Here is a 14,139-nt window from a genome sequence, read left to right as displayed (position 1 = left end):
TGAGTTTCTGAACTCAAACTCTTTGTTGTTGCTTTATTTATATATAAATATATATATCAGCATTGTGTTGTTATATTGTGTTTGACTTCATGTTCTGCTAATGATCAGTTGAATTATGGTGAGATTGTTTGTTGTACGATTGAAGTAAGCAAAATGATGACTATCAGATGCATGTTTGATTGTACGTATCAGTTCGTTGTTTTGTTAGACTTTCACTAGTAAATAATTACTGAAGTAGTTATCATTGAAATGACTCGCTAAATAGTATGCTTGGTATGATATTTGTGTTATTAATAGAATGATCAGTTGAATGCTTGTTATATGTTTGTCATAAATATGGATGATATGTGAAGTATAGAGAGATGTTTTGGCAGATAAAAGATGAAATATCACGTTATGCACTTTGTGCCACGTGTTTTCTGACTTTGTGGTGGTTCAAGCAGATTGTACAAATAATGTATTTGTATGGTTTTCGACTTTACGAAGGTTCAATTGGACTGTATAGAGATATATGTGCACAAGCATATGAAAACCCTACAGAGGTTCTATATAAGTAAGAGACTCTGTGAAGTCTAAGGCTTTAACCCTTATATGTATAAGCAAGTCAAAGGCCATGGTATATGTAAGTTATAAAAGTCCTTTGGACTTGATCTTTAAGCTTTACATCAAAGTTATACATGAGATTTCTCCATACGAAGTTTGGGACAAAGTCCACATGTATGAATTCGCTTTGTTCATAAAGTTTCTTCTGTGAATTCGTAAGCATGAATCCTCTACATTTATGAAGTTTCTTCTATGAATCTATATGTATGTAAGTATTCACTTATAGATCCACATGCATGAGTTCGCCATATGTGAGTTCGCATCAATTAATCTTTTATATGAATTTATATGTATGATAGTCCACTAGATTTATCTTTATGGTTTAAGTTATAATAGTCTATTGATCTCATTCTCATGTTTCAAGTTTAAGATATCAAAAAGACTATCTTTTATAAGAGTCAATATAGACTATTATCCAAGCAAGAAACTGCATGGGCTTATTCTTATGTTCAAGATACGAAAGTTTGTATGAACTAGTTATATAAAGTCAAAATCGCAGGATCTTCTTCACGTTGGAGTCTGTCAAGGACTATCTTTAAATTGAGAGTCCGTAGTAACAATCCACCAACAAGTGTCTGGCAACAACTATTATTTAAGATAAAGTTCTGATGGGTCACGAAACTAACTAGTATTTCGACGAAGGCAAGCGCACCTATCGAATGGTAGTATAGTTATGGTGAGTCCGGAATATCGTATCCTCGAAGACTAAAAGTACTAGTAATAACTATCTTTCTATTATTTAGCCTATAATTAAAGGGATTTGTTTTAATCTAAAATTAACTAACTAATTAACTATGAACGCGATAGAGAGCGAATTAGAAAAATACATAAGAAAACCAATGAGAGAGACAATACTCAGGAAAGAATTCACCTAGATTTCACTTATTATTCTGACTCTGAATTAAACGATTTATTCACTTGTCTTGATCTGTAAAAATCCCTAAATTATGCTAATATCTCTTTCGAGACTAAGAACAACTGACTCTAGGTTGATTAATTGAAATATCTTTCTAATTAAAACCCCTATCGTCACATTAACTCGATCTATGGATTCCCTTATTAGATTTGACTCTAATCTGGCAGATTTATGCCGTCCTATTTCTAGGATTGCATGCAACTCCGCTTAATTATGCTAGATCTACTCTTAAACGGGGACTTTTGCTCGACTGAATAAGCACATCAAACTTGGATTAATATCCTAAAAATATTAAGGCAAGGATTAAGAACACATAATTAAGCACAAGAACAAGTATTTATCGTGTAATTCAAATAATTAAATAATAAGATCCATCGTAGTTTTCATCCTCCCTAGGTATTTAGGGAGTTTAGTTCATAATGTAAAAGGAAAACATCTCAAATTTAGACAAACAACAAGACATGAAAAACCCAAATAAACTTCGAGAGAAATTTGAATAGAAATCTTCAATCTTGAAGTGGATCTGCTTCTAAGATGATTCTAATGGCTTTCTTCTAGTAATTTTTGCTTTCTACTCTGTGTGTCCCCTTAGGTCCTCTTCTAGTATGTATCTATAGACTTTAGAATGCTTAGAAACCCTAAAAATTAGATTTTTCACGTGTTCGGGAAACAGGGAGCGATATCAACACGGGCTGCTACATGGACGTGTGGCCAGCCCGTGTGGCTCACATGAGCGTGTGCTCAGCCCGTGTTGAAATAGTCTTGGCCGTGTGGATCTTTAAATCAGCCCGTTTTGCCCTTTTTGGCCCGTTTTCTGCTCCTTTTGTTCCCCTATGCTTTCCAAAGTATAAAACATGAAATTAAAGGATTAAGAGCATCAAATTCGCTAAATTAAATAATACATCATCCAAAAACATGCTAAGCATGGGATTACTTTTATGGTTTATCAAGTTCACAAGTAAGATGCCATATGTATGGACCTACGATTATGATTTCGTTTATAAATATGCGTAAGTAAGGTTTGTAGGTATATGTTCGCTAAGCTGAATTCCGTGTATATAAGACTCTAAGTGTAAATCTGCATGTAAGAGAAATTCTCTGTGACAGCCCAAAATTGACCCTAGTCGGGAAGTGGTTTCGGGACCACAAAACCGAGGCATAAAATAATTTAATATTCATTTTGGATGCCTATGATATGTGTTAATTTGTGTGTGACATTTTTGATGATTTGATTTAGGGTCATAAATGTGAATTTCACTAAAAAGGACCTAGTAGTGAACTTTGAAAGTAGGATAGGGAAATGTGTGATGACTAATTAAAGCATGCATGCAAAACAATGGTCTTGCATGTCAAATACCCCTTTTTATAAGTGGTGGCCGGCCATGACAAGGAGGATGGGCAAAACATGTCATAGACATGTTTTGTTGGTGCAATATGGGAGGAAAAATTAAACTAAGGTGAGGAATAAAGAATTGAAAAAAAAAAAGGAGAGAAGGTGTAATTCCCCCATTGCCGTGAGTTGAAGGAAAAGAAAGAAAAAAATTTATTCATCCTTTCTTTGAGCCAAAACTAGGAAGAAAATACAAAGAAGAAAAAAAAAATGTGTGTTCATCCTTGAACATCTTTTGGCGAAAATTGAAGGAAAAAGGGAAGAAGGAAGTGAAGCATTCGGCTATCCTAGGTCACTATTAAGGTAAGTTTGATGTTTTGCCATGAGATTCATGTATATTTTAGTAGTTAGCTTGAGTTCTAACTAGCCATGGTTCAAATCCTTACTATGTCATGGAGATGATATTCGCTAAGGTGAGATTGTGTTGATATCATTTGCATGCTAAAAGTGAAGCTTTGCAATGGTGCATGTGATGGTGGATTGATGATTATTGAATATTCTTTTTAGCAATTTTGAGTGAGAGTTTGATAGATACTATGAGGTTAAACTTCATGACATTGTAAGCTTGTAAGTTGGATGATGAAATTCATGCTTTGTGAAGGTAAATGGTGTAGAAGGAGCATTCGGCCATAATGAAGATATATGAGATAGTCATAATCAGCCTTATGATTCGGCTCTTGCATGTATATATATATACATGTTTGCACATGATGTATTGGTATGACATATATACTATCTCAAGGCATATAATTACATATGATGGTGTTTCGATTATGAAGTAAATGATTGATGAGTATTGAGTTACAATATGGAATGCGTTAGTTAGTAAAATGTATGCTGTTTTTGTGTGGTATTAAGTGTATAATTGGCCTTAACATGGACATGCATATTCGGCCACATGAGGGGAGTTGGTGTGCATGCATTCGGTTAGAGGCAAGCATATTGATGCCTATTCTTGGCTTAGAAAATTCGGCTAAGAGGAATATTAACTAATGTGTTGAGTTCGATTCATGATTTCGTACATATGTGACTTTGATGCCTAATGAGTATATATATTAGCTAAGTACCTTGAATTCCTCCTTCGATGCTCAAATGATTAAATCAATTTATTTGTTAAATTAAGCTCAAGAGCAAAGGGAGCTAAATCCGATAAAGGGAAGGAAAAGGTAGTCGAGTAGTCCGTCGAAATCGCTCGACCACGCTCGAGGTAAGTCTTGAGTAATGACCCTACTTGAATTATATTGAAATGATTTGTCATATTATGGCGGACAGCCGAATGTGCGTAGGGACTAAGTTATAAAGTTAATTGAAATCATGTTTTGTGTGTGGCTATTGAGCCGAAATTGGAAAGGTTTGATAAATATTTTGTGTTTGAGCCTTAGTAACGAAAATGAAATATGGATGTGTCGTGATTATTGATATATGTGTACATGAGCATTTGAATCATATCCGGCTAAGTCCCAAGGCATTTATGCCATTGATTATATCCGGCTAAGACCCGAAAGCATTCGTATGAAGTTGTCATATCCGGCTAAGACCAAGGCATTTGTGCAAGATACCAAATCCGGGTTAAGACCCGAAGGCAATTGTGCTTGTGGTTATATCCGACTAAATTCCGAAGAAGCTCGGTTTGAAGGTGAGCGTTTTGGTGCGGTAATAAATTCAATTAATACGCTCGAAAAACCCATACGATAAGGTATGTTTACATGTGCATCGGAAAAGTCGATTCGTTTGAAATAGTGTTCGTTCAATCGACTAACGAACTTTCGGCTCTTAGATAGGTTGATACCTTGTGTGTGTATATGATTATGAGAATGTGTATTACTAAAGTGATTCATTTAGCTATGTGAATGTAATACTTTAGTCAAAGCTGATTTCATTACTTGAGACTTACTAAGCATTAAAATGCTTACCCGTTGCTTTGGCTCTTTGTTTTATAGATTTTGCTCGTTAGCTATCGGATTCGGGATCATCAAGTCGAAGTCATCCACACTATCAAAGCCCCTTTTGGTACAAATTTTGGTTGAACTTTGAAATGGCATGTATAGGACTACCCTTTTGTTGTAGGTCATGTACCTTTCAGTTTTGTGTAAACTTGGATAGCCATGCGAAAATGGCTTATATACGTTTTTAGCATAGTACTATAATCATTTGTATGTTGATCATTATGAGGTATGGAATTGTTTTGAAACAATTAGCCATTGGAATGGTTAATCATGATCACACTTTGTGCTATGTATGCAAAAAGGGCCAATTGAATCATGGAAATTATGAAATAGGTAAAGTCTACCTTAAAGGCAGATGCTGTCAGCAGCAGTGGTGTGGATGTGAAAAATCACTAAAAATAGCAGGAATGGAATAAATTAGTGAATAAATTATGTAAATGAACCTTGATGAATCTACTTTCATATGGAAGAAACGAAACGGTCATATGAGTTGTATGTTAAGAGATATTTAGGTTTTCGTGAGACAGGGCCAGAACGGTTTCTGGATCCCCTGTTCCGACTTTGGAAATTCATTGTAAATTAACCAGGGATAATTAGGAGTCATGCCATATATGTATAGATTCCTCTTTGAGTCTAGTTTCTATAGAAACAAACGGCATCAGTATTGAAGCCCTGTACGGAGAGATATTCAAGTTGTAACGCGCGAAGGTCAGTGTAGTCGACCCTTGTCACATGGGAGACTTTAACTAATAAACTGTACTAATTGGCCCGACCAAAAATTCTAGAAAAAAATATTTAGATGGAAATATGAGTCTAATTTCAGGGAAAAATTACGAAACTGATTTTCGAGCTTTGAAACTCAAGATATGATTTTTAAAGCGACAGTGACGCAGTAACCAGCTTGTCTGGAAATTTTTAAATGGACTGTGAAAATGATTAAGTTAAGTTTGTATGCACCTTGTGTTCGACTCCGGTAATGGACTCGGGTACAGGGTGTTACATTCTCCAAGTGTGAATCTCTGTGCATGAGCTTTCTCAAATTAATTCGCCGTAAGTGAATCTGCAATGACAACAAATGCTAAGGTAATTTGCGTACATTCTACTGGCAAAAAAGGTAACATTACATCTTGCAAGAAATCATTACAAATGGGTAAATAAAAACCAATTGGTATTGTAGCCTATAGCACAATCGATAGAAATGGAGAATTTTGTCAATGCAAAAGGTGTATAAATTCTCAAGATGAGTCAGCGCAAGGAAGGACAAGAGTACGTCAAGAAGATTGTGTGAACCCTACTTGTGCAAGCATTGTCAAATAGGAAACCAAACCCATAAAGTTCTTACTTATAATTCATAAACGATATATTATATTGGAAACCCATAAAGTTTAACGACAACTAGATTGAAATTTCAAATTTTGAAAAAGTGTAAAGATTAAAAATGATCAAATTAGAAAATAAGGACCAAATTCACAACTTACACATAGTACAAGACTGATAGCAAAATTTGAACGAATGGCTTTAACTTCTATTATTTGGGTTCCATTGAAATTTCAAAATTCAAAAAATAAATACTAAAATTAACTAAATTAGAGTACATGAATTAAATCCATAGCTTACATATAGAATAGGGACTAATAGCAAAATTTTACTATTTGTCTTCCTAAGAGCCTTTATATATACATAAAATTTAATTTTCGAACATAATATTTAATTAATTATGTAAATGTATAGTAGATACAAATCGATTTTTATATAGATGAATTCAAATATAAAATCGAATCATTATAGCAAACTTATAAAATATGAAATTAATTAAGATATGAAACGAATACATAAAAAAATTAAAATAAAACGAGATATAACATTGAATTTTTGAAATTTTATATAAACAAATGGGTAAGTTACGGTGTTAGTTACTCTAAATAAACATCATTCCTATTTTGGTTACTTGTCGTTAAAAAAATTAGCCATTAATAGTTAATGGTAGAGCGATCAATTTGATCAATTTCTCTAATGGTAATGACCAAATTAACAAAAAAAATTTGAAATGACTTAAATAAGAATTACCCTATTTAGAGTAATTAACGGATAATTTACCATAAATAAATTATCGATATCTAAAATTTATATATAAATTTATAATAAGTCAAACACACACAAAAGATTTAATACGCATATGTTACAAACACACAAATTTCTATCTAAATTGAATCATTATGAAAAATATATTATGGATTGAGAGATAAAATTATTGAACATATAATAAGTTGGGTGAAATATAGAATGAAGTTTTTATCATATCTACTATATTTTTAATACAACGATAAGAACTACCTATAATCCCTCTCAAACCCATAAATAAAAAGATAATGCACTTTAATGCACTCGAACCCATGTCCTCCTACATTAGTAAAAATGCTCATACCAATCGAGTTAAGACTCAATCAACATAAACTATAAAATTTTAAATGTTGGTCTTTAATAAATGGTTTTAAAAAAATCTCAATATTCCTTATTGCAAAGAAGAAGAAAACACAATGGCCCATTGGAAAATTAACATTAAAATGAAAAATGAAAAACAACCCTTCAAAGAAATTGTAAACAAGATGAAGGGTTAATAATCACTAATAATTAAGGAACCATTAGAGGCTTTTAAAATGAGAGGATATAAATACATAATATCCTCTATTAACTAAGGCCTACAAATCAAACTAATAACTTCTAGGCTTAATCTCCTTTGTTTACTCTAAAAGTGGACCTTATCGACACCAATGGCTAAAGTATTGCTAATCATCTTTCGTATCACTGAATCCATTTGTATATTCGGCGATTTGAGGTTGGCTTCTAGAAATGCATCCTCACAAGTTTGTACATTCTCGATATTGGAACTTAATTCCATGCTTACTTGGTAAACGTCATGCAAAGAGAGAGCATCAAGGGCTCTCTTATCGCTATCGAGGATGGATTTGTAGCTATCCAAGCATGTTTCAAGGCAAGAAGCAGTCATTTTTTGGGTAGAGTGATCTTGCATAAGTTTCGTAGCCTTGTCTATGGCTTCCTTAACCTTGTTATCCATTGCTTGAATCTCAAGTTTGAGGACAGATACGGGTTCTGCAACAAATTTACTATGACCTAGGAATGGAACAATATTTGATATACACTCTACAGGATGGTCAGTGTCTTTACAGATTTGCTGAAGCCCAGGGTCAACATTTTTGGTAGGTAATGTAGGTAATTTATTAAATGTTTGGTCTATTCGAGTTCCGGAAGATTTGGGAAAATGAACATTAAATGCTGCAGATGGAGCTGAAGATGATGAGTGAGAAAAAGAGTAATGATAGGAATAAGATGGAGGGGTAGAGGTAGAAGTAGAGAAGGAGAAGAGACAGGAAAGGGAGACGAGGGCCAAGATTAAATGGTTCATTCCCATGGTCTCTTCACTTGGATAATAGGAGAATAAGAGGAAAAGCTTGATTGTGTTGGGGAATGGCAAATAGCCACAAATTTAAAGCATTTTAAGGCATTGGTTGTGCATGGAAATAGCAACTCAAAGTGAGATGTGCCACACAATCTAATATTAGGATAAGTGGTTCTCCTTTTATTACAATTGCATACATTTCGATACTCACTTTAGAGGAGTGTATAAAGTGAATTTTTTATCAACTGCCATATTACATGTAATTTTGTAATAAACAATATTTTAGTGGCAAAAATACTATGGAATCCCTTATATTAGGGTTTAGATTATATTTTGCTATTTCTACTAAAAATAGGTAAATTAGTTTATATATGTTAGATTAAAAAGTAAATTAATTCTTCTGTTAAAAATTGGTTCATGTATGTCAGCACTGAGATATATCTGGCACATCATATGTATGTGTTGAATTATTTATTAGTCAATTTTTTACAGTAAAAAATAGATGAAATTTTTAATAGAAATGATTAGTTTGTTATTTGATCTAACATACATAGACTAACTTGTTCATTTTAGCGAAATGGTCAAAATATAATCTAACAATTAATACAGGGACCTCTATAATACTTTTACCGCATAATTAGATTGTAATGTCATAAAAATGTTAACTATTAATTATGTACTATATATATAAATTGTAGATAATAATGTTGAATTATCGGTATGCGTATGTTGTAGAAATTATATTTATTCTTCAATTTAATTATTTTTAATCTTTATATTATCTTTCGAATTTTCACTACTAAGGACAAAAATTTAAAAATTTAAAAATAGTAAATACAGGATAAAATGATCAAATTAGAACATATGGACTAAATTCGTAAATTATACATAATACAGGGAGTGATATCGGCATTTGACAAAAACAATAATAATTGAATCTTCGTTATCTCAGTAGCGTTCATCGTTTGCATTTCAAACCCTATAAAGAGAAAAAGGAAATCCCCAAAACCCCCTACAAAAATTGGGTTTTGGTAAAAGAAAGAAGGATCAGACATGTCGAAACGCAAATTCGGATTCGAAGGGTTTGGGATTAACCGTCAATCAACCTACAACTTTGAGCGATCCCAAGCTCCTCAACGTCTATACGTCCCTCCTTCCTCTCGTCATTCCCACGACAACTACGACGATAACGACCTTGACGACATCGATTATGCCGATAACAATGATACTTCCAACGACGCCAACACCAATGACCCCACCAGCAATGGCAACGGAGGGGAAGATGACGAAATCGACCCTCTCGACGCCTTCATGCAAGGTATTGAGGAGGATTTGAAAGCGAAGCCGCCTCCGAAGCCCAAGGAGAAGGCGGAGAGGTATAAAGAGGATGAAGATGAGGATGATCCGGTGGAGAGTTTTTTGAGGTCGAAGAAGGATGTTGGGCTGACCTTGGCGGCGGATGCTTTGCGTGCTGGGTATGATTCTGATGAGGAGGTTTATGCCGCTGCCAAGGCTGTAGATGCGGGGTTGTTGGAGTATGATTCTGATGATAATCCCGTGGTTGTAGACAAGAAGAAGATTGAGCCGATTCCGGCCCTTGATCACAGTTCGATTGAGTATGAGCCGTTTAATAAAGATTTTTATGAGGAGAAGGCTTCAATTTCAGGTAACTGATATCGCAGATTATCTGATAATTATGAGTTTAAGATGTTCAGAACTAGAAGAAAATAACATATATATTGGTAGTACTGTTCTGTTATTAATGATATTATGTGGATCAAATATTAGTTGGATAGTTATAATTACTTGGTTGATTGCAACGTAAAGCTTATTTCACAATGGACAAGGATTTATACTTATCCGAATGCAGCTTAATTTACTTAATTTTGTTCTGGATGATACTAGCATAATTTATAAAGTTCGAATAGAGTATGAAATGTAAATATTATTTAGAACTTAGAGGCATAAGTGATTTATAGTATTTCTTTTACGTTAGCCAGAGGTCCTAGGAGATTATTGGCATTTAATTGAAATCATATACATGATGTCTCTGTTAGTCATTATTGCTTATAAATTTATAATGTGGCACTTTTTTCATAATATAAGGATCATATTCTTCATTGAGGTTGCTCTGAACCTAAACTCCTTTTTCTTCAAAAAAATCCATTTTCCAGGAATGAGTGAGCAGGAAGTTGCTGAATACCGAAAGAGTTTGGCTATCCGCGTTTCTGGTTTTGATGTCCCAAGACCTGTAAAGACATTTGAAGACTGTGGTTTTGCACCAGAGCTAATGCGAGCTATTGCAAAACAAGGGTATGAAAAGCCAACAACTATTCAGTGCCAAGCCTTACCTATTGTCCTCTCTGGGAGGGATGTTATTGGTATAGCAAAAACTGGTTCTGGTAAAACTGCTTCCTTTGTGCTTCCTATGATTGTACACATCATGGATCAGCCTGAACTTCAGAAGGAGGAGGGTCCAATTGGAGTGATATGTGCACCTACCCGAGAACTAGCACACCAAATCTTCTTGGAAGCAAAGAAATTTGCAAAAGCCTATGGGATACGTGCCTCTGCTGTGTATGGTGGAATGTCCAAACTTGATCAGTTCAAGGAACTTAAGGCAGGATGTGAGATAGTCGTTGCTACACCGGGTCGATTGATAGACATGCTAAAAATGAAGGCACTGACAATGACAAGAGCAACTTATTTGGTACTTGATGAGGCTGATCGAATGTTTGACCTTGGGTTTGAGCCTCAAATAAGGTCCATTGTTGGCCAAATCAGACCTGACCGACAGACATTACTATTTTCAGCAACAATGCCCCGCAAAGTTGAAAAGTTAGCAAGGGAAATTCTCAGTGACCCAGTCAGAGTTACAGTTGGAGAAGTGGGAACAGCTAACGAGGATATTACTCAGCATGTTCATGTAATTCCTTCCGACTCTGAGAAGTTACCCTGGCTTCTTGAGAAGCTACCTGGAATGATTGATGAGGGTGATGTTTTGGTGTTTGCTTCCAAGAAAGCTACTGTTGATGAGATTGAGTCTCAGCTCTCTGGTAAGGGTTTTAAGGTTGCTGCCCTTCATGGTGATAAAGATCAGGCTTCTCGAATGGAAATTCTACAAAAGTTTAAATCTGGCATCTACCATGTTCTCATCGCAACTGATGTTGCTGCTCGTGGTCTTGACATCAAGTCAATTAAGTCAGTTGTGAACTATGATATTGCAAAGGACATGGACATGCATGTGCACCGTATTGGTAGAACAGGTCGTGCTGGTGACAAAGATGGTATTGCGTATACTCTGATAACTCAAAAGGAGGCTCGGTTTGCTGGTGAATTGGTAAATAGTTTAATTGCTGCTGGGCAGAATGTTTCCATGGAACTGATGGATCTTGCTATGAAGGTAACTCAGTTGCTTCAACTAATATTTATTTTGTAGTCAATGGCATTCACTGAAGTTATTAGACAGCGATGGATAACATCCTTTTTTTCGTTCGACTTTGGTGATCTTCTGTATTGCTTTCCAGTTTCCTGAAACAATGCTATGACTGGTGGCACTATCTTCTAAAGTTACCTAGCTCTTCATTCTTGATATCTGTAGATTTCGGATTTGATGTATGTGTATGATAATTTTGTCCCAAAACTTGCCTTGTCTATAAACAGGACGGGAGATTTAGGTCCAAGCGTAATGCAAGAAAAGGAGGTATGATTCTCTTTGACATACCAATGTAGTTATTGTGCATGCGATTGTTTTAGCTTTTGTGAAGAACAAAAATGCAAGGCAGCTGAAGAAATGTTGATCACCATTTCTTTATGTATATGATCATTTGTATTTTTGTGAAGAACAAAAATGCAAGTGCATTGAACTCTGAAGTGATGTGTGCTATAACATGCAGGTGGGAAGAAAGGCAGAGGAAGGGGCGGCTGCAGGAGTGGTCGAGGTGTGCGTGGAGTTGATTATGGCATGGGTATTGGATATAATCCAGAATCCGGTAATGCTTCATCTCAGGCTGTTCAAAGTCGAAATGCTGCGGTAAATTCTCTCAAAACTGGCATGATGGCACAAATGAAGAGTAACTTTGTTGCTGCTTCATCAAACTCTCAAAGTCAAGGCTTCAATAACAGTTCAAGTATCAGGAGACCAACTCTGTCTGGATTTGTATCTGGCGGTACCATTGGTGGAGATATAAATAGGTCTCAGATGGCCACTTCATTCAACACTGCTCCTACATCAGGATTGAACACTTCACAAAATACTGGACAAAACGCTACCCAGAGTAGCTCAGAGAGGTTCCTTTTCTTTTAAAACTGAAATTTCATGATGGCATTCTGCAATGCTTTTCTTGTTTTTTTAAGAAAACTTCTATGCTGATTACACTCATACTTTGCTCTTTTTTAACAGGTCTAGAGATGGACCAAGAGAAAGGCGAAGGCCCTCTGGGTGGGACCGTTAATTTCCACATGGTGATCAATAATTCTGTTTACATAAACGGGAAATTTTGTCTGTTCAAATATTGAATGAACCTTATCTGTATCATTATCATGCTTAGTAAGTCTTCTTTCTTCTTTTTGTTCAATTATAGGTCCCGTCTGTTTTTCATATTTTGGTTCTAGAATTTTATTTTCTGCATATTTATATATTCTCTAACTTTCCCTCCCCATCTGTTATTATTCGAGTACCTTTAGTTAGTTGATAATAATTTCAAGTAATTACAGTGTAATCTTTTGGAAGAATAGGTCCGCTGTCATCTTTCAATGGCACTAAAATGCGTAGCCATTCCTTCTTTCTTATTGGATCCCTCTACCTCAAAATCTGTCGCCTTTTGCCTTGGACTTGCATTGTTAACTACAATGTCATTCTTGATAGCAAACACAGAGTTATTGATGCTATCTCCATGGGCGATGCTAATTAGCTGAGCGTAGAAAGATGCGTTGAAAGGAGCCGCATTAAATGGCGAATGCTAGAGATGGATTCATTGCTTAGCAAGATGATGACTAAGAGTTTGACCATTGGTGTCGACATGGTCCACTCTTAGAGGAAAAATTGATTTAGAAACTCAAATAACGAAGGACATTAACCCAAAAAAGTAATGCATTTTTTAATGTGCTTAATCCCATAGATTTAGGGTTAAAATTTCTTGTTATTGCTATTGTTCTTATTATATCTAGCCGCTTCCTTTAACATAATTGGATCAATTTCTTTAGTTTAATTTATAAATCATATTATAATGGTCCCAATCTCCATTGCTTGTTGAATCAATTTAATATTGTAGTTCCAAGGTAACGAAATTTCAAGCAGTGTTAGCAGAGAAGTATCAATCGGATTAGGTACTTAAAACAAAGTGCTTAACTAATCATTAAGTTAAATTAACTTAAGCTTTGTCCTCTCTGTTTCTAGTTATAAATCGGACCTTGATCTCTTTTAGTTGACTTTGCCTTTCCCTACACCCAAAGTGCGAAAAGGTTTAGGTAATTAGTACAGGTAACAATAATTAATATTAAATGTTGGGTGTTTATTAGGTATATATTAAATTAAATATACAGATATTTTATTTAATAATAATTGGAATCGAGGGGAATGACACTTTTTTATTAAAATCGGAACCAAACAGATAACTCAAAATTTGGATAATGTCTAATTCTACTTTCAGTCCCAATACTTTTTTTTTTAGTCTTTTTACTTTTGAATTTAGTCTCTCTATACTTTTGATTTAGCAATTGAAATCCATTTGTTGAATTTGATTAGGCGACATTTTAAAATAAGAAAAATACCCATTTTATTAATTTAGAATAGAATTGAAACCATGTAAGTAAAAAAAAAAAGTCCACTTTTACTTCATTAATACAGTCCTGAAAAATTTTACAA

At 34.6% G+C, this 14,139-nt stretch overlaps 2 protein-coding genes across 3 annotated transcripts; one reads left to right on the top strand and one right to left on the bottom strand.

Moving 5' to 3' along the window:
• Nucleotides 1–7,058: 7,058 nt before the first annotated feature.
• LOC108468460 (uncharacterized) lies at nt 7,059–8,337 on the bottom strand. The gene has a single exon (XM_017769341.2). It carries the CDS (start codon nt 8,283–8,285, stop codon nt 7,602–7,604), a length of 684 nt encoding a protein of 227 aa, XP_017624830.1. The 5' UTR covers nt 8,286–8,337; the 3' UTR covers nt 7,059–7,601.
• Nucleotides 8,338–9,194: 857 nt separating this feature from the next.
• Nucleotides 9,195–13,460, top strand: LOC108469973 (DEAD-box ATP-dependent RNA helicase 24-like). 2 transcript variants are annotated; one of them, XM_017771115.2, is made up of 5 exons: nt 9,195–9,939; nt 10,448–11,676; nt 11,937–11,976; nt 12,170–12,563; nt 12,676–13,460. In XM_017771115.2, exons 1-5 carry the CDS (start codon nt 9,327–9,329, stop codon nt 12,725–12,727), a joined length of 2,328 nt encoding a protein of 775 aa, XP_017626604.1. In that variant the 5' UTR covers nt 9,195–9,326; the 3' UTR covers nt 12,728–13,460. The 2 variants fall into 2 exon arrangements, with proteins under 2 accessions (XP_017626604.1, XP_052873913.1); XM_053017953.1 differs by lacking the exons at nt 11,937–11,976; nt 12,676–13,460 and having other exon boundaries at nt 12,170–12,455.
• Nucleotides 13,461–14,139: the final 679 nt, after the last annotated feature.

This window comes from Gossypium arboreum, chromosome 8 (assembly GCF_025698485.1).
Source record: "Gossypium arboreum isolate Shixiya-1 chromosome 8, ASM2569848v2, whole genome shotgun sequence".
In the NCBI taxonomy this organism is placed as follows: Eukaryota; Viridiplantae; Streptophyta; class Magnoliopsida; order Malvales; family Malvaceae; genus Gossypium; species Gossypium arboreum.
The sequence above is the reverse complement of the archived record's forward strand: the minus strand, read 5'-3'. Positions and strand labels throughout refer to the sequence as shown.

What these genes read in the sequence shown, in the direction of transcription:
- LOC108468460 (XM_017769341.2), bottom strand. Translation starts at nt 8,285, where the DNA reads ATGGGAATGAACCATTTAATCTTGGCCCTCGTCTCCCTTTCCTGTCTC.
- LOC108469973 (XM_017771115.2), top strand. Translation starts at nt 9,327, where the DNA reads ATGTCGAAACGCAAATTCGGATTCGAAGGGTTTGGGATTAACCGTCAA. An exon ending in GGAGAAGGCTTCAATTTCAG is followed by an intron (nt 9,940 to 10,447) that starts GTAACTGATATC and finishes TCCATTTTCCAG; the next exon opens with GAATGAGTGAGCAGGAAGTT. An exon ending in TGATGGATCTTGCTATGAAG is followed by an intron (nt 11,677 to 11,936) that starts GTAACTCAGTTG and finishes GTCTATAAACAG; the next exon opens with GACGGGAGATTTAGGTCCAA.